Here is a 20,755-nt window from a genome sequence, read left to right on the forward strand (position 1 = left end):
TCCAGGGTATGCAGTCCTTTTTTGGGTTACCCCACTCTTTTATTATGTCTAAGAATGTATTTGTTATTCTTTTCTGTCATGGGAGACTGATCATTTTCTTCACTTTCCACTCATGGGAGACTGATATTTTTCTGCTTATGAAATTTGATATGTGTATTTATATATATATATATATATATATATATATTTTTTTTTTTTTTGTTTAGCTTGATTACCTGTTCTTATAGTGCCACTTCCAGTCTACATAACTTGTAAGATTGGTTTTCTCTGTACTTGTTTATGTTTCCCACACTGCTAACTGAGTAACTGACTATAAAGATTTTGGGTTCAGAAGTGTTGTCATTTCTCTTTTGTATTTCTATGCTCTCTCTCTGTTATGGGATGGCAACCAAAATCCTTGTACATTCAGTCTTCAAAAGTGGGTTCTCAAAGTATGATCAGAGGCATCAACAGACAGTGTTTGATTTGGGAGGTAAGAATGGGAGACCGATGTTCAGAAATATATGCTGAATCCACCAAATAAGCCCTTTTATTGAAGATAGCAACATACAAAGAATGATATGTAGCAGCCATGACTTCTAGGATCATATGTTTTTGAGATATCACAGGATTTTCCTGAGTGGGAGTTTGCTACTTAGACAGTCAGTGATGAATAGGACATAAATGCAGCATCATCAGAAACCTATTGACTAATAAAGATTTTTTTTCATTATTTCCTTGAAAAAACAGTCCATCTTCTGTTAAAATTCCTTGCAGTCTCAATTAATGAAATGCAAAAATTAGGAAGTTTATAAAGCAGACTGAATTAGAAATGCCAAAAGGAAGGCAGTTAACTGAAAATGTGAATTCTGCATATGGCACCTGAGAAATCTTTGATGTTCAAAATTGGATTCTGGAGGTATGCCTTTGCTGTTTCTGAGTTAAAACGCATATATGACTTCCAGGAGAAGTGTAACAGTGAGTTTGTAATGTCATCTTGAATTTCCTTGTTTTAATGAATCTGTTCTGACTGGAAAGATTTATGATTGGCCTCATTTGTTTTTCTTTCACTGGAATTAGAATAAAAAAAGCTCTGACAAAAACCTTGTCCTTGTTTTCACTTTGGAATTGTTTGTACTGCTTGAGTATTCAGTCTATGTGATACTTTTGGAATTGCCAAGCCAGATAGTTATTTGGGTATAGAATGGCTGATACCTGGAACTGGTGTGGCATTAAAGTCTATGGAGTTTCCTTTGACACTATCCCACTGATCTGTGATTCTCTGATTCAGGTCTTTTGAAAAAAGATAAAATATTCCTGCTGTGGAATCCTTCTGACTCTTCACAGAATACAGTGCTGATTGTTCTGGCTTACTGATCAGATAATCACCATCTGGTGACCGCCTTCCTGTCATTTCATTATTAGAGTTATTAATCTCTCTCTTTTTTTCTGTTTATTTTAATGTTATTTCTGACTTTGTTTGCAGTAATTCCTGTGGTAATTTCTGTTTGTAGCATTGTCTGTTTGGCTTCTGTCTTTTTGACAAATGCTTGTTTTTACTGTTTCTGTGGAACCTTTCATTATTTCTCTCAGAAGTGCAGTGTGTATCTTTGCTTTTAGATACTAGAGGCCTGTCTGTACTGTTGTCAGTCTGCTTTATTTTCATCGTAACAGGGAAATGTTGCACAATTTGGATTGTTTCAGCATTTATACATTATTTACTACATATATTATTCTGCTGTGTGAGTGTTAAATACTCAATTTTATCATGAATGAAGTTATTTAAATGTACTGTGGAGATTTTACTCCCTCTCTGACAAGATAATATAGTTTGAATTGCCATTAAATGTTATTTTGTGGCAGTTTAACATAATTAAAGAAAGGCACATTGGTTGGTTGGACTTTGGGTACTGGAAAATCTTTAACTTTTGTCAATTGTAAAAGAATTCTGAGGACATTTTAAACATTTCTTTTTGATAATAGCACAGTTTGGCAGAGTCAAGTTGTGTGGGGGCATACTTATTATTAGAAACTTTAAGTGCTTATTGTGATACATTATCCATTACTGTCACTTGGTGTTCTCTACCCTGACTTGAAGGATGTAACTCTGGCAGCCCCCATCAAATCCATTTGCAACTAAAAAAAAAAACAAAATAAAATATGCCTCAGCCTACAGTTAGTGAATCTGTCAGTGCCACTGCTTGGTCAGCAGACCACTTAACTTTTGCTCATCTCCCTCTAGAGTAGCTTTCTGGCCACTGTGGAACAAGGTTTAGACACATCTTCCAGGGCTTTTCCAGTACTTGGCAGATGTGCAGGAGTAGTCCTAGGTATGATACCCCTTGTCAGACATAATACTTTGTCCCCAGCTATTTTATCATGCAGCGAAGTTCACAAGAAAAAGAAGCAGAGGCTTCACAATACAGCTGATAATCAGAGTATGCATGTTTATGATGTGGTTTCCTTGGCTAAAAATGTTCTGCAGACAGCTAATTATGGTGGGTATGTTCCTACGCATGGCACTAGTGTTAGTTTGGCTAGAGACCTTTCTAGTGTTTCAGAGCATGATGAAGAATCATCACGATTCACAATGATGAGGATAATGGTAATTTCCTAGTTGACATTAAGTCTAGTTACTCTGATTATTGAAAGTTGAACCAGAACTCAAGTTCAAACCAGTGCTCAGTTTTCCTCAGTCGACTGTTTGATTTAGTGATTATTTTTGTTTAGGAGCACTTGGGAGCTATCATAGAGTAAGGCAGGGTATATAAACTTACAGAGGACGAGGTGCCCAAATCTGTGTCTATCCCGCTTGTCTTAATGGTCTTTGGAGATTTTTATGAAGCTGCCTGCAAGACACCAGAATCTATTCCAGCAGTTCCTTTAAAGTCTCAGAGAAAATATAGGGTTTCCTTGGATGTGACAAGTCTCTTTTTATCATTTGAATGTTGACACAGCTGTGGTCTCCCCAGCTGCCTACTCAAATAAAAAAGTCCTTGGCTTCATCTATTCCTATGCCTCCAATAAAGAGGAGAATGCTTAGATTTCAGGGCAAAGGGATGTCTCATTCTAGTAATCTAGCCTTTAGAATGTTAAATTATCAAGACAATCTGTGAATTTTTTTACAGTGTGTGTACAGTTTGAATAATTTTGCTACAGCCTTACATGCAGAGAAAACGTTGTATATAAATAAAACTTTCTGATTTGACTCAGGTTTCAAAATGTGCATTTTGAGGTATGCTTGAATTTGCAGGGACAGTTTAAAAAATGCTACTCCTTCTTCTACAGTATTAAGGCAGATTGCTTAGTTTTAGAATCAGAACCTCTCTGATAATTTGAAAGCTGAAATTTTGAATGGAACTTTAAGTTCTGAATTGGTATTTGGGCCCTCGGTTACACAGATTCTCAATCATTATGATGATGAGAGATGCAAATCAGTGCATGGTATATCTGGGGCATTTCATGTACCCAACTTCTCCTCAAACAAGGAACCTTCTTTCAAGGCACAGAACAAACAAAAATCCTAGCCTAACAAAAGTCAGGGATCATAAAGGAAATGGCGGGAGGATAATCCTTCAAAACCAAACAAGAGGGCTTTCTTTTCAAAACAGAATCATCTCTCTGCAAAGGAATGACTATGCTATTTCACAGACACACTTATCTCCCCTCTTGTCCTTCCTTATCTTCATCCTTCCTCCATGTTCTCACTCAGTCCTGCAGCCTAGCCTAAAATAGTCTCAGACTAATGGGATCTAAAAAAAATGAGAGGATAAACTTGAGAGTGGAAAGAAAATCCTCCCCCTTCCAGGGGAATTCCAACACCCTCCAGAATAGACAAAGCTGTTCCCTGTAGTGCTCCATCACACGGTAGAAGCAGGGGGTCAGAGAACCAGTGCCTGAGATACACAAGCACAAAGGATTTTACTCCAGAATCTTTTTGGTAGAAAAAAAAATAGAGCACTCCTGGAGACCCATCCTAGATTTGTCCTTTCTACACACCTAAACATTCCGAAATAATTCAAAGTACTCTCCTCAGTAAGTCCTAGCATTGTTTGCAGACCACTCCTTCATGGTTGTCTATAGTCTAGATCTCAAGGATGCTAATCATTGTATTTCTGTTGCTGCCAATTTCAGGAAATTTGGGGGATTTGTTATGTCTGGCTTAAATTATCAGTTTTCTGCATTATCACTTGGGTTATCTGCTGCACCTTGAGTATTTACTAAGTGTTTGGCCACAGTGGTTGAGGATTGCATAATTCTAGGCATTTAAATGATTGCTGATTTGTGCAGGTTATGTATCTATTTCCTTGGAGTTCTTAGACAAGTTCACATCCCTCCTTTCCCACCTGGTCTTCAAATGGAACCTTTCAAAGTCCTTCCTCACATACTGTCAATGAATGTTTTTTCCTGGGGTGTTGGATAGGCACAATAAAAGGATGGCTTCAGCATTTTCTTGGCTTTCCGTCTTTTATACGTGGCTTCAATAAGGATTTCCTCAAAATTCTAGGCTTCATGGCATCAGTGATCCTCGTGATACCACTAGTCAGACTGCACATGAGAAAAAAAATCAGTTATACCTGAAGAATTGTAGGCCTCAGCACCTTCATCCCTTAGATTTTCAGGTACTGGTACTGTAACTTGTGAAACAGTAACTACAGTGGAGGAGAATCACCTGTCTCTGAATTCAAGCCTCCTTTTGTGTCTTCATACCCCAGCCAAATCTGTCCAGATGGACTCTTCAGATTTTGCGTGGGGAGTAGTGCCCATAGAGTTCAACAGCAAGGCTTGTGGGGTCCTCAGGTCATGCCAAAGCACATAAATGTAAAAGAGATTTTGGCACTGATTCATGCCTTAAAAGTTCTTCACCACTTATTGACTCCAGGTCCTCTTCTATTGCTCACACTCAACAATACTGTGATGTGGTACCTGAACAAGCAGTTAGATACATGGTCATACTCTCTTTGTCAGCTGGAAATGATGACCTGGGAGCTGGCTCTACAGCATTCTCTGACTCTTCAGGTTTCATGCATTCTGTCATACCAAAACACATTGGCTGACAGACTAAGCAGATCTTGCACAGACCCACACAAGTGGAACTTTCATGTAGTGATCTTCTACCTCAAATAGATCTGTTCACCTCCTTTCAAAACGGACAACTGCAAAATTTCTGTTCAAGACATCCTTGCTGGCATGCTTAGAAGGAAGATGCTCAGTCATTTCCATGGTTGGTAATATTCCCATATGTATTTCCTTCCTTTCCAATAATTCCCAAGGTACTTCTAAAGATTCAGAAAGAATTACCAAAGATCATTGGGGTAACCCCCTTTTGGCTCAGGCATAGTTGGTTCATCCTGTGATGATGTGAGGTATTGCCAGCTGTGCCAGGGGAAGTAGGGCAGTGCATGTGTAACATGTGCAAGCACAGCTAGCTGGAATTTTGTAAAGAATTTTATGTTGTTCGTATATCAAACTGATTTGTACAGATGCTTGTGTTGAAAAATGTATTTGTAAAGCTGCTTGTGTTAAAAATGTACCAACAGTCGGTCCTGACTTTATTGGAACTGAATTAAATATATATATATATATATATATATATATATATATATGTTAACAGAGGAAACTGGAAGAGAAGAGGTTAAGCTCATCTCCATCTATCTTTGGAAAATAGCAAGAAATTAAATTACTGGGCCTATGCCATAAAGATAGGGAGGGTGCCTGGGAACCAGAAGTCGGATGACCCGATCTATGTGATGTCATTCTGGAATCCATCACTAAAATAACGTCTAATACTAGATGACACTAAAGTTTAATGGCACTCTGTTTTAGAAACCTGACATAGAAGGATCACTCACCTACTTTATCTTGCCTTGTGCTAGTAAGTGAACAGGCTATAATAATTCTTTAGATCACTCAGGAAAATATAGTACGATTAGTTAAGTATTGTTTTTCTGTAACTGTCTGAATCTGTCCACCTGTGTTATTTTGGTTACATATTACATTATCGAAGTTTCAGTACTTCGAATACCATATGGTCGACACCATATAATCGAAGTTCTACAACTTTGAAAATATAATTAAAAAAAAACAAAACAAACAAAAGTAACTGCCCACACCCCCCCCTTACTTAAATATACCAACTCCGAGATCACACTTTAACGGAGTTAAGCACAAGAAAGGGAAGGTTTCCCTTTCCTACACTGTAGCGTGATCTCTGAGTTGGTATATTCAAGTAGTGAGGGGGGTGGGGGGTGCAGAAGGGCTTGCCCCCCTGCCTACATCCTTTACTTTTTCTTTTTTTTTTTTTCATCATTTTTTACAAACATTTGAATATTTAATCACTCAATCATTAAAGGTCGACCTTTAGTGATTCGAATGATTGAATATTTGATGTTCCAATAGGAACCTGTTATTTTTTAATATTTCCTGTGACTGAAACTCTGGTGTTTATTGTAAATAGATATTTAGTATTTCTATGTTTTTATTTATTTATTATTAAATATATGTAAACATTTCATTGTGGCTAGTCCTTTAAAGAATATTTTAACCTCTGAGAGTACTTATTTCTATTGTCGACACTATGGCCTCTCCTGAAAGCCTGTCTGTTTGGTCAACATTACGATTTGTATTAACATTAATTTCACTAAGTATAACTGGGTACCCTTGAAAGAGCCTTAGAGTAGCTGGCTTGGGAGTGTCTGGTGGCAGTAGCTACGTTATAGTCTGGGCAGAAGGAGTCATAGCTAGTAAACCTGTGCCAGATTTTCCCAGGTGTGTGCGTGTAAGTGTGTGTGTGTGTGTGTGTGTGTGTGTGTGTGTGTGTGTGTGTGTGTGTGTGTGTGTGCGCGCCCGCAAATCAAATCTCAAAGAGTGTGCTTGCCAGCTACCTGGAGCAGAGACACGAAGCACCGGTTTCTCAGAGAGAGTGTTGGAGGACTTGGCTTGGACACTCGGCTGAGGACTTAACAGCTGTGCCAGTGGGGACCCTTATTAGGGCCCTAGGGAGAGACGGAGAGAGAAACCCAGACCCTGGGCTGAGTGTGCTCCCTGTATGCTCTTAAGGGAAATTGTGCTTGATGCAGAGAACTGCATCTGGAAATACTGGATGTATCCATTTTTGTTCCATGTGAGAGGGGATATCACACACACACTTTTAATGGAATTGGCCAAGAGCAATTACCACAAGCTTACTCACTGACTGTTTCTGCTCACACAGATACCAATAATAAACCAACCAAGTAGATAAAGGCTGCCTCAACCCAAAAACTGAATAAAACAAAAAACAGATAAGTCAGCCAAACACGGCTAAAATACATCCATTTATTAAAATGATAAATGCTTTCATGCAGGCACTCTGCACTTCATCAGACCAAATAAAAACTAAAAACAGAACCATTTAAATGGTACAATAAATAGTACAAACCATTTTAATAAATGGATGTATTTTAGCTGAGCTTGGCTGCCTTATCTGTTTTTTGTTTTGTTTTTTTCTGCTCACACAGACTCAGGGGTGAATGGTACACCCCATCTTAGAGCAATTGCAACTGATACCCTGGATGATTCTATTTTGATACCTTTTAGGCACTAGTTCGATGAGCATTTGCAAGAGGTATTTAAGGAGGCAAGAAAACCTGCAAGTAGAAAAATCTTATGTTTGCAAGAGGAAAAGGTTTTCTAAGTGGTGGCTGGCCAGTCACAGAGGTCACAAAAGTGTTTTGACCCTTTTGTTTTGAAATATATGTATGAGATACTTTTAGATGGTCTGTCATTTGTTTGTCATATGCTTCTATCAAAGTGCATCCTGTGGCCACTTCAGCTTGTCTGCCAATAGATCCTCCTTTTTCACCTCTCTTTGTGTTAAAACAGTTATTTAAAGAATGATGTGCATGAGAACCATCTCAAAAGCAAATTTTTCCTCCCTAAGATCTCAACTTTGTTTCTGAAAAATTGACCTTATCTCCTTCTGAATTTGTCTCTTTGGCTGATTTATGGTTTATTAGTTGGAAGACTGTCATACCCATTGCTCTGATATCTGCAAGGCAAGTCTTTGAGCTGTAAGATCTCATGGTGGGCCAACCCTACATGATTTTTCACAAGGACAAGGTTGTATTATGCGCTAATCCATTATTCATACCTAAAGTTGTTTCCAGATTTACCTTGAATCAAGGCATTCATTGCCCAATGTTCTTTCCTGATCAAAAAAATGGGAGAAAAGCTTATACATACCTTGGATACTCAAGGGCAGCTCAGTTACCACCTTTACAGAACAAAACACTTTAGGAATGCTGAACAGCTGTTTGTCTGCTATATAGGGGCTAATAAAGTTCAACCTGTCTGTAAGCAAACTATTGCATGATAGTAGTTCTCAACTATTGTTTTCAGTTACTCCCACCATGGTAAATCTCTTAAGGCAAAGTTAAGCCTCACTCAATTAGGACTTTATCTTCTTTGATGGTATATCGGAAATGGATAGACTCTAGAAGCATTCTTGAGGCAGCAACCTGGTCTTCTGCTCATACCTTCGCAAACCACTGCAAACTGGATTCCTTTTCAAGGATCAGAGCAGGTTTTGCCAGGACTATTCTCCAGGGTCTCCTTGATCCTTTTTCTTCCACCTTTCGCGTAGATAAGCTTTGAGAATCTACCCAAAATGCCAATGAGGCAAAGGGAATGATGAACATAGTACAGTTGCATAAGTCCTACTTGCCTGTATAAGTAGATGTTTGAATTCCTCACTACCTCAGTGGCATCACCCACCTGCCATCCCTTAGATTGTGCATAGCTGAGATGGATTTCAGCCTCTTTGATTCAGTTGTTTTAAGATCAAGTTATTATATGGTATTGTGATTGGCTACAAATTTACTCTTGCTAGATAGTTCTGGCTTCAGGCACTTTCTTTTCCTTCTCTGTGGAAGTGAAAAAGCCTGAATACTCACTTTCAATGACAGCTGGAGGCTTCCCTCTCACGATATGTTCATCCAATGAGCTGTCGCAGGAAAATAGAAGAATAGATATCGGAGTTCTGGAAAGATGGACATTACTGGGTTACCTTGGCAAATAACCCAGAATGCCACTGAGGCAGTGAGGAATTGAAACACCTACTCTTACAGATAAGTAGAACTTATTCACCTGTTCTTTCTTATTTTGTATTCCATTGCATTAGCAGTTTACAGTATGAATCTCACTATATCTTCTGCTGTTATTGAAGTCCATGCATTAATGATCAGAATCTTTCATTCTTGTTTTCATTCTTATTTCAGTAATGACTTATCTTTGAAAAGCACAGCACATAAACTAATAATAATTTATGTACGGATTCAAATAGAAGGCCCTTTTTTCCCTTGACTTGATGACTGTATCCTGTGGTGCAGTCCTTCCTCATTGTCACACATTTTGTTTACAGTCTTATTATATGTAGTAGTGCATTACCTATGTTTAACTATATCTATCTATTCCTACATACAGTAGATGTACTCTGAAAGAGGATACAAAGAAGTTGAGACCATTAAAAAGTAAATCTTTCCTATTGTTCCAATAGTATGGTCCATTGTGACCTTGAGATAGTTTTCCAGGAATTCATAATGTTCCTGTCTGTTGAAAGTTATCTTCACTCCACACAAACTGCAAAGGACTCATCAGTGTGTACTACTGCTGCTCATATCAAGGAGTATTCTTAAAATCCATTTAGCTGGCATCAATTCATTCAGCCTATCATCTTCCCTTCTGTTTGAATTGCACTGTCCCTTGTAGAATTTGCTTCCCTTCCATTTTTATATTTTGTATTTACCTCATGCATGCTAATGGGTCAGATTATCACTATAGCTGATTCTGGCATCATCTCAAAAATGTACAAATCATGGACTGGATTTCCAGAAATACATAAAATAAACAAATGTATAAATAATGAATCTAAGAAGAAAAAACCTAGTTACAAGAGAGTCACGGCATACAGAGCCATACATTTTCCCCAGCAGATGTGGTTTTCTTAGAACTGGGACCCGTGTTTGATTACCTTCATATTTAAGTTTATAGCTTCTCAGTAAAACAGAAATTGGGTTATCTGTGCCTGGGGAAGTGGAGCTTTTGTATTTAACCAAGGCTTATTTGGGGCTTTATTTACTTTTTCTTTTTTTTTTTATTTATTTTAATACTCAATGTGGCCACAAGATGGCAATATCCCCAAGCTAGACCTTTACCCTGAAAAATAAATTTACCAGCCTCAAGGAAAATGGATTTCTTTCATAGCCTGTCACCATCTGATAAGCAGCTTTAATAAGTAATACAGTATGTGAGACAGCAGCAGTAGTATATAGGATGCAAACCCTACATCTCCTACTCATGTCAAGCCACTCACCTTTTGAGAATAACTCTTGCTGTTTTCTTTCTATCTTATGTGTATGTATGTTCTTTCCTCACATTTGTATTGTACGCTTATTATATTTGTATAACTCTCATGGGCTGATTCTGAAAATGCTCCACCTGGATCATTGTTCTACCCCAGTTAACAAAAGATAAAAGAACGTGTGAATGACTGAATTTATGAATGAATGAATGAATGAATGAATGAATGAATAAATAAATAAATATAGTTGCAGAAGCAGACTGCATAGTAGCTAGTAGTAGTGCAATTGCGTAACTGACTATAATAGTAGATGATGGAGTGTAGTCAGTGCTGCAGTCAGTCCAAGATCTCTTCCAATGGCTGAGTCCAGTATCAGCCAAATTCTCAAAGGTGAGTGTCCTTCTCCACGTCATGCAGTACCACCTTTTCTTGGATGACAGCATCTGTGTATAAAGGGGGCATCTATCCATTCCATCTTCAGTTCTTTCATGTTAGGGTATTTGTTCATGTAGTGCATAAGCTGTGTATATTAATGTTGTTGAGTCAGTCTAGTCATGCTGACTTGGAAGGAGCAAGTTAATAGCCTGACAGAGACAATTTTCTTTACAGAGGAGTTAAATACGTGTGTTGTATGTTGTTAAAGGCAGAATGCTCTTCATTTTCACTCCTGCAGTAGCATATGGCTATTGTCCTTCCAAGGACACAGCACCCAGCCAGCTTGCCAAAGCTCTAACTCCCCTCCCCTCTCCCTCACTCAGTCTGGCTGCTGAAAGACTGCACCCCTTTTCCAAATCTTCAGAATTTTCTTACCGCCTCGAAGTAAAATATCTCTTTGGCTACAGAGGAACATCAGTCAGTCAAGCTTTTTGCTACTTCCTCTCATAAGTATTTTTTGTTGAATGTGATATTGTTTCCTGATCTACCTTAACATAAATAAATAAATAAAACAGCTGTACGAGGTATCCCTCATTATGAATATTGACTTTTGTCAGTGCTGTTTCATATCTTCTTTTTCGCTGTTTACTTGGCTTATTTTACAATTGTGTGTGGAAAATGGTGATTTTATGAAAATGTTAAGTATTTGGGCTGTGCTTTTACACTCAGAATGTGTGTGTTTCATTTCATACCTGTTATTGTTTTTAATGGAATTTGAACTTTTTCTCATTTCAGAGGTAGTAAATGATCTATATTTCTGACTAAAAGTTTAAGGTCTGGTGATATGATTTTCAGTACATTGCTTGTGTTTACTAGTTTAAGGGCACCTTTTTGTCTTTGGGGAAGGAAAGTGTGCTGTTGTGCTTACTAGTGATTATTTACCTTTTCCCACTGTTACCGAACTTATTGTACCAGCAATCAGGTTTCTTCTCTAGCTACAGCATGCAAACTCCCAGTCCTGCTTCTTCCATTCTGCTTGTAACGAAAAAGAAAAAAACAAGTAAAATTATTATCTTAGCTTATGGTTAGTGATGCTGACCTGGCCAAGAGTGGTTATGTAGACCACTTACGTATTGCTTCAACTCCCTGTGTGCTCTAATGGCCACTATGAATGGGAGTGAGGAAGGGGGGGGGGGTCAGACACATTCTCAGAGGCTGTTCTAGTACCTCTTACTGGAGTGTGAAAACTAAACACTTCAGGTGTAGTAGCTGACCTGAGAAAGAGACCTCTTGTCAGGGACAGTAGGCTGCCCCTGACACCTCTCCCATTAAGAATATTCCTAGAAAAAATAAACAAAAACAATTACAGGTCAGAAAATCGGGTTGTTTCTGAATTTAAGTCAGATGTTTTATCTGTGGCTGAGAGGGCTTTGCAGTCTGTCATTTCTGGGGGCTGTTTGCCTTTTCACATTTCTAATACTTCCAGAGAACTGTCTGTGTTTTCAGATGATTAGGATTCTGACAGAGACAGGAGTGATTCTCCACAGGAATCCATCACCCAGAACTCGGTGACACTTCAGAAAGTGAATCTGGAGTTAATCCTAGGCAAACCTTTTTTGAAAATGCTGCTAGATTCAGGGATGTTTTTGTTTGGAAGCAAACAGGGGCTCCTCCAGAGAATAAGGTTCTGAATTCTGCACCTTTTTTTTCCAGCTTTCACTTTCTCTAATCTAGTACCCTCTGATAAGGATAGATAAACAGGGTAAAAACTGTTTGTCTACTACGTTAGCCTTTAGGGTCTTGAATTATCAGTGCTATATGTGGAAGTTAATGCTAAAATGTGCTTATATCTTGGATGAATTAGCTGCTTCATTGTCACCAGAAGGCAGGTCATATATGAATCATATTGTTTCTAACCTGACTCGGGTTTCTAAACATGTTCTGAGAAGTATGCATGATTGTGCTGATACTGTGTCTAGAGCTTCTGCTTCTTTTGTGGTGCTGAAAAGAGAATTTTTCTAATGATTTGAAATCTGAAATTCTTAATTCTCCACTTAGCTCAGATCTGGTATTTGGGCCTGTGGCTATATAGAACCTTAAACAGTGGGACGACAAAGTTAAATTGATGCATGGAGTTTCAAGGATTTTTCAGGTGCCCAGATTCTACCCTAACAAGGCTCCAAGTAGGCCCCAAAAGAAAATGTCAGGAGGATGACTATTTCAAACTAAATAAAAGAAGCAACTTTCACAAAAAGAGTCAAGCTCCAGCCAAAATATGAAGTGCCAGGAATCTAATTACCTTACCCACATCTCCTGCCCCAGTTTCCCCTATCTCTGTCACACCAAATGACCCTCAACTCCATAGTCAGATGGTTTCAGACAGAGAGGTGTTGAAGGTGATTTAGGAAGGATTCACTTGGCAGCAGGAAGACTGTCCTCCTCCTTTCACGGGAATTGTCCCACATCCAACCAACCAGACCTGTTTCTCCCACTGCTACAACATATGTCAGAAGCAGGAGTCCTAGAACCAGTACCTGCAAATCACGAAGGCAAAGGTTTTTATTCTAGGATATTTTGGTACCAAAGAAGGAAGGCACTTGGACATCTGTGTTAGATCTGTATTTTCTCAGTCTTTATGTGAAAGTTCCAAAATTCAGTATGATGACCCTTCAGTCAGTGCTTGCACTGCTCCCAGACCATTGTCTTTTGGGTAATACTAGGTCTCAGAGATGCTTATCATCACCTAACCATTGCTCACAGCTTCAGAAAATATTTAAGATTTGCTGTATCTGGGTTCTCTGCATTATGCTTTGGATTGTCCGCTGCACTTTGAGTGTTCACAAAGTGCCTAGCCCCAGTGGTGGGTCACAGCAAATTGCAGGGAATCCGCATTTTTCCTTATTTCTACAACTGACTTATTATGTCTGGAGTCATTAACCAAGGTGTTCAACCTCCTGTCACATCTGGGATTTCACTTGAACCTACAAGCCTTGTCTCATAGCCTCTCACAAAATTGACTTTTTGATGTGTCTGTTAGATACACTTAGGCAAAAGATTTTCCTTCCAAGAGAAAAGGTAATAGCTTACCAGCAGATCTTTTGTGTTTTTTTTCAATAGTGTTAGGCTTCTGCAAGGCAATTTCTCAGAATTCTAGGCCTCATGGCACACATGATCCTTATGACACCACTTGCTAGATTGCACATGAGAAAAATCCAGTATTACCTAAAGAATTATTAGACCCAGCGCCTGCACTCCTTGGAATTTTAAATTCCCATGCTGGGGTTTGTAAGGTGAGAATTGCAGTGATCAAATGGCTCTCATTCCAGGCCTCTATTTCTCTATTCAACCCCCTGTTCAGTCTGTCCATACAGACTCTTCAGATTATGCTTGCAGTGCAGTTTCTGTGGAAGCAAAAGTGCAAGGTCTGTGGGACACTTCACATAGGTCCAAGCTTGTAAACATCAAAGAAATGCTAGCAGTAATTCATGCTGTGAAAACTGTTTATCACATATTGGTTTTGAACCCTTTACAGTTGACTACAGGGGTCTATATCATATGATCAAAGTACCAAAACTTTGAATCATTAAAGGACGAGCTTTGATAACCGAAGTCTCGGAACTTTAAGCACACATAAAAAAAAAGTAAAAGCATTTAAAAAATAAATAAAAAACACTCTATGCAGGGGGGCATGCCCCCTGCTGCTCCCACACCCCGCTACTTAAATATATCAACTCCAAGATCACACTACAGTGCAGTAAAGGGAAATCATCCCTTTCCGTGCTCTATGGTGATCTCCGTTATATGCTTCGAAGTTTTACAACTTCGATCATTAAAGTTCATTCTTTAATGATTCGACATCGTAATAATTCGATCATATGATAGGAACCTGGCTACAGACAACATCACAGTGATGTGGTCTCTCAACAAAAAAGGGGGCACAAGGTCATACTCTCTTTGACAGTTGGCAGTGAGGGCTTGAGGAAACATTATGGCAGACAGACTCAGCAGATCCTGGACTGACCATCATGAGTGGAAACTCAATACAGGTGTGTTGCAGGACTTCATCCATATGTGGGGAACACCTCAAATCAATCTGATTGTTTCATTACAAAACAGACAACTAGAAAAATTCTGTTTAAGACATCCTTGTAGTGAAGCATGGAGAACAGCTGCTGTGGCATTATTTTGGTTAGAAATGTTTCCTGTATCGTTTTCCACCCTTTTCAATGATTTCCAAGTTACTTCCAAAGATTCAGAAAGCATTACAAAAAATTATTGTGCTAATTCCCTTTTGGCTCAGGCAAAATTTATTCTCCCTTCTTTTGAATTTAGCCAAGGACAATTACCACAAACTTCCTCACAGACTGCATCTACTCACACAGCACAAGGGCAGTATGATATACCCCAATATCAGTCAGCTACAACTGACGGCCTAGATAATCTAATTTAATACCTCTTAAGCACCATTTTCACAAGGACCTACAGAAGATACAAAGGATGAAAAGAAAACCTGCTACTAGAGTGTGTTATATTTTAAGTGTAAGAGTTTTTTTAGTTGGTGCCTTGCCAAACATAAGGGTCTCGAAAGGGAATTAGCATTTACAGTTCTCAAAAGTTTTGTGTGAGCTACATAAAAATGGCTTGTCATATGCATTCATCAAGGTGCATCTTGCAGCCATATGAGGTTTATCTGACAGTGGTTCCTCCTCCTCTTTCTTCTATGTTTGTAATCAAACAATTTCTAAAATGAGTGCTGCATATGAGACACCCTTACAAGAAGTTCTCCTCCTTGGAATCTCAGTTTTGTTCTAGAAAAAGTGACCTTTGCTCCTTTAGAATCTGCCTTCTACATTGACTTGTGGTTCATTACTTGGAAAACTGTTTTACATGTTGCTCTGGCATCTGCAAGGCAAGTATGTGAGTTGCAAGCTCTCATGGTGGATGAACCCTGTCTGGTTTTCCACAGGGTTGGGGTTGCATTATGCACAGATCCTTCATTCATGCCTAAAGTTGTTTCTGATTTTACTTTGAATCAAGCATAAATCTCCCAGTTTTCTTTCCAGAGCCCCAAAACAAGGAAGAGTAGATTCTGCATATATTGGTTGTTCACAGACAGTAAATATATTACTTTGACAGAGTCAAGTTCTTTAGGAAGACTGTATGGCTGTTTCCTATGTTGGAACTAAGAAAAGCCAACCAGGGTGTAAATAAGCTGTATCTGGCTGGTTGTCATCTGCTATTTCTTTTTGATATTCCCATTATGGTATAACTATTCCAGCCAAAGTTAAGGCACATTCTACCAGGGACTTATCCTCTCTGATAGCATACTAGAAAGGGGTGGACTCTAGAAGTATTCTAGATGTAGCAACTTAGTCCTCTGTTCATACCTTTACAAAGTACTACAAACCGGATTCCTTCTTAAGGTCCAGAACAGGCTTTGCTAGGCTCCTACACTCCTATCCTTCCTCCTCTCAAGTAGGGTAAGCTTCAGAAATCTACCCACAGGCTACTGCAGCAATGAGAATGAAGAACATAGTACAGTTGTCTGAGTACTATGTACCCATAACCTTAGATCTTTACATTTCTTCACTACTAAAGTAGCCAGATTCGCCCACCATCCCTCATTGTCAGTAGTTGAGGTGAGCACAGCCTTGTTTATTAGAGTTGTTATTGTTGTTTGGATGATTTTTATAAAGATAATTAATTGATGTTTGTTGGCTCAGGATGAATCTACCTTCGTTTCACATGACAGTAAAATCCTGAAGATTTACCTCAACCTGGTTGATGGCATAATTCACTCCAAAAAATGTGCAGCCTAACAGCAGCCAGAGTGAGTGAGAGAGAGGGGGGAATTTGATCTTTTGCAACCTGGCTGGGTACTGTGCCCTTGGCAGGGCAATATCCATAGGCTGCTGCAGCAGAGAAGGAATGCGAACATCTATTGTTATGGGTAAGTAGGACTTGCACAACTGTATTTTCTACATAGAACTTCCACAGACATTGTCTGTATGGTTTATGGTCAGTTCCTGATAACCCCAATTGCCAGGTGTGTCAGGGTTTCAGTTATAAGCAGAGACAGACAAGGGGAATAGTCCTCCAGTTCTTTGGCTGGGCAATGTTGAAACACATGAAGAATATCTTCTACATGCATAGTACAGCATAACAAATAGTATTGATGTGGGAGGACAAAACGCTAGAGTGGGCCGGACGCCAGTTAAATGTACCTCCCTGTAGATTTGTTACTCCTTACAATTAGTATGAGTAAGTCTTATTCACTTAATACAGAAGCTACTACAACAGCAATCCTAAAACTATAATATTCTTATCTTTCGCTGCAATATTGAAATTTTAAAATCAGCTGATTAATGCTGGATTATTAGTTTTAGTTTTATTGCAAAGTATCTTCCTTGCTGAGTACAGTATGTTCTTTTAAGCTGGAAAAGTGTCTGAAGCCTTTCTTCTTTATAGTCTAGATTATAGTCTTGTACTGTACTCTGTTACATGAACTATTGCATTTTTTTATTTCCACACAGGCTTTTTTGTCACATGGAGCTGCGAAAGTCCAAGAGTCTTCCTGCTGCATTAGGACTGTCCCCCAACAAGACCATGCGCAACTTTTTGAGAAGAGGTACATCAGTCATGGATCTGATGTTAAAGTCTGATCAACAACAACATCGCATCAGTCCAAACTTATTTTGTATTAGTTTAGACATGCAGGCCTCTCTTTTCCACCAGGCAATTGAAGAGGAGGAGGATGATGTTTTGGAAATGCGTGATATCCCACCAGAGCCCAAGCTGCTTAACTTAGAGGCTCCTTAGGTCTCTTTCACAAGAAGGAAACTTTCTAGGCATCATGTTGCCATCCACAAGGATGCAGAGGGAGAGGTGTAATGATAAGAAGCAATCTATAATCATCTTAGAATTTACAATAATGTTGCCATTAACAATCAGTCATTCAAATAATGATTAATCTATTCTTATATAAACTTCTGCAAGTATTTTGTAGTATAGTCCATCTGTTTCTGCTTTGTACATAAAAGATGTATATATAGCCCATATCAACCACTGTATGGTGTAAAATAACAATCATGCATTTTTTTAACTCTGTGCCCTGTATTTTAATATTTTAATGTTTTGCTTTTAATTTGTATGCTTAACTTCTTGGCCAAGTATTTTTTTTTGTTTGTTTTATCTAATTAGGCAGTCTAAAAGCATTGAGGTGTATTTTACTATTTTACTCATTCCTGAAGCACTGGTTTAGGGATTTGCTTTCCCAGACTAAAAGGGAAATCCTTATGCTTAGTACATGCTTGACCACAGAAAAAATATGACAGTATTATTTTACTGGAGAGAGTGACTGTAGTGTCATTTTATACATCTGCTCCCTTGGTGAAATCTATATTTTACCTGCAAAAACATCCTTTTATAATGTGGAGTAATAGCAGGTTTTGCAGGTTTTATATTCCAGCACTCATTACTGTGGCCACCTAGAATATTAATATATTTTTATTGTGTATGTAGTTACAGTAATCCACAATGCCTCAAAGTCTTTTTTCTTCTTTCTTATTTTATAAATTGTTTGTAGGTGTTCTGCATGCCGTGAGGACCCTTTTCTGCTTTACTGCCTTCTAAAACCTGCACTTTTTCTTTTCTGCTCACCTTTTACAGCTACTAACCTACTAAGAGTATGTTGATCCTCTCATTCAGCCATAGATTGCTCCATAGGGTTGGATCAAGTGAGAGGAAGAAATGGTCATTTCCCCTTTAGCGTACTATTATGGTATTAGGCTTCAAGTCTCTGGTCATCACTGGGCACTGCAAGTCATTGATAGTACAGTCCCCAGGAATTGAGCAGTCATATGTAGCCCCGTTATGATCTTTTCGTCAATTATCTGCTGCACCTGCAGCATCAGTAATGGCACATGCATAGTTCTGCACACAAATGTATTTTGTTTATTCACTTATTCTTTATCATCTCGGTAAGTCCCACTAGGACAGTGTTCTCTTTTCATGAGAGACTTGAGGTGGTATTCCTACTGAATCCCTATTGCACCTGCATGAGTTGTATATAAGCACATTTGGCTAAGTGAAGAATGAAGCCAGTAACTTCCATTAGGAAGAAACTGTGCTACACATCCTGCCCTCCTCAACATTCCCTCAGAAAAATCAGTCAGCAGCTGGTACGCACCACCACCACCAGTGATCTTAAATGCTTCCTGAATCTTTTTTGGCATGAATTGTAACCTTGCTTCTCTGCTTTGGTGTAGAACAGGCAGATAGTTTCAAACTGTAGAGGGATACATAATTGCAATTCCATTTTGCTGCTGTTGTGTCCTTTTCAGTTGTTCTCTTCCTCGTCTGTAACTCCCACTAAAACTGACTTTTCTTTTTTTTTATCATACATGCACACTAGTACCCAAACATTTACACACATATCTATACAAACCCTAACCCACAAACACTCTCATACATACTCACTCAAAACCCAATGCCAATACTTTTGTTGCAAACAAAATTGTTGCAATTGCTATCCACCCTCACTTACCTAATGTTTGGCATTACAAGCTGACTATTCCTGCACTATACAAAATAGGCATCCAACCACTTCTAGCTCAGGAAAACATCTTATCCAACTAAAAAGCCGGATGGATTGTACCCATCATGATGCATGTATATTTCTATGGGGGGATTAATATTATACGAGGAAAAAAAAGTCCATTTACTTAACATAAAAATATAAGTGCAATGTGAGTCATAGTGGATGAATCTTGTGTAAGTGTGGAAATACTCATTTTGAGTGTGTAATTTGTGATTTCTTCTGCAAGTAGTATTTTTCTCTTATAATTTAAAATCAAAGAGTGAGCAGAGATCCTTGATGATCTTGAGCAACAAATTGTGCATGATATATGGGAAATTATTTTATTAGGGATGCTGTCCTTCCTGTTATAAGTAATTTTCAAATTTGCTGTTAATTCTGTACATCATACTGTTTCCATAACAGCTTTCATGCAATCGGTGAGTGTAATACACTCATTACTGCTGTTCCTTACAGATGCAGATATAGTGTACACTAAGGTACACAGCCCTACTTATACATATATATTTTTAAAAAGTATTTTAACTCATATGTAGTGGAGATGTTAATTACTAACCTATAAAGTGCTACTTCTGGAGTTATTTTAAAGGGTCATCAGTACTGGGTAACAGCTGGGATCCCCCTTCTGAGAGATGTCTCTTGGCAGATTTCTTCAAGGATCTGTAGCTTCCATTTTTATTGTATATTGTTCGACTCACTCAGTTCTTTCTTGCCTTTCAAACAATTCAGATGTTGGTCCTAGTATGTTTCTTAGAAAAATCATTCATTACTAAATTAATGTCTTTTGGTTTTTCCCAGTTAGGGGGTCACCACAGCGGATCACCAGTCTGCTAATGATTGGCAGTGGATTTTTACAGTGCTGAGTTGCCAGGCTAATGCCCAACTTTCAAAGAAGGCACACCCATTCACGCACCTACCTGCATATCTTTAGACGTCAACTCAACCACAGGGAGGACATGCAGACTAATCATTCATTACTAGAGATCAGAAAAAAAGTGTTAACATTGTATGTTTGCTGTCACATGATCACAGATAAGGACCCACACAGAAGCTGACGTTACTGTCTCAGAAGCAATGGGACATGCACACTTGCAGTATGTGCCAGAATGTCAACAGCCGTTTGGCATACAGATTGGAAAAAAGCTTTAGGCATTCTTCAGTATAAGCAGAAGGGCTGAATTGTATGGTAACTTGGGCCAAAGGGAAGAGAGAAAGTAAGAGATCACAAGGCTAGTTCCACTTCTGCTGTGGCATCTCAGCTATCAGTGGCAGGCAGTAGGCTGTCCTTTGCAAGTGAGGGATTAAGCTCACAGCAGTCATTACCTAATAAATATAACAGCATCTAGAGAAGCACCACACTGTGAGTCACTTTTGTAGTGAGGTACTTCATGAGCTATTTCATGAATCCTAACTACTGCCTAGAATTTCCTGATAGAGGCTAGTTCTCTACATTTGGCATGCTTGAA

The 20,755-nt window shown here is 38.6% G+C and overlaps 1 protein-coding gene across 1 annotated transcript in view; it reads left to right on the top strand.

Moving 5' to 3' along the window:
• Nucleotides 1–20,167, top strand: part of PNPLA2 (patatin like phospholipase domain containing 2) — a 930,557-nt gene extending 910,390 nt beyond the window's left edge. The window contains exon 9 of the mRNA XM_044082880.1: nt 17,227–20,167. Within this exon, the coding sequence (XP_043938815.1) occupies nt 17,227–17,512 (286 nt within the window). The 3' untranslated portion in view covers nt 17,513–20,167. The remainder of the gene's footprint in view (nt 1–17,226) is intronic.
• The last annotated feature ends 588 nt before the right edge of the window (nt 20,168–20,755 follow it).

The sequence above is a fragment of the Protopterus annectens genome, chromosome 9.part0, assembly GCF_019279795.1.
Source record: "Protopterus annectens isolate FY-2018-M chromosome 9.part0, PAN1.0, whole genome shotgun sequence".
NCBI lineage: Eukaryota > Metazoa > Chordata > Ceratodontiformes > Protopteridae > Protopterus > Protopterus annectens.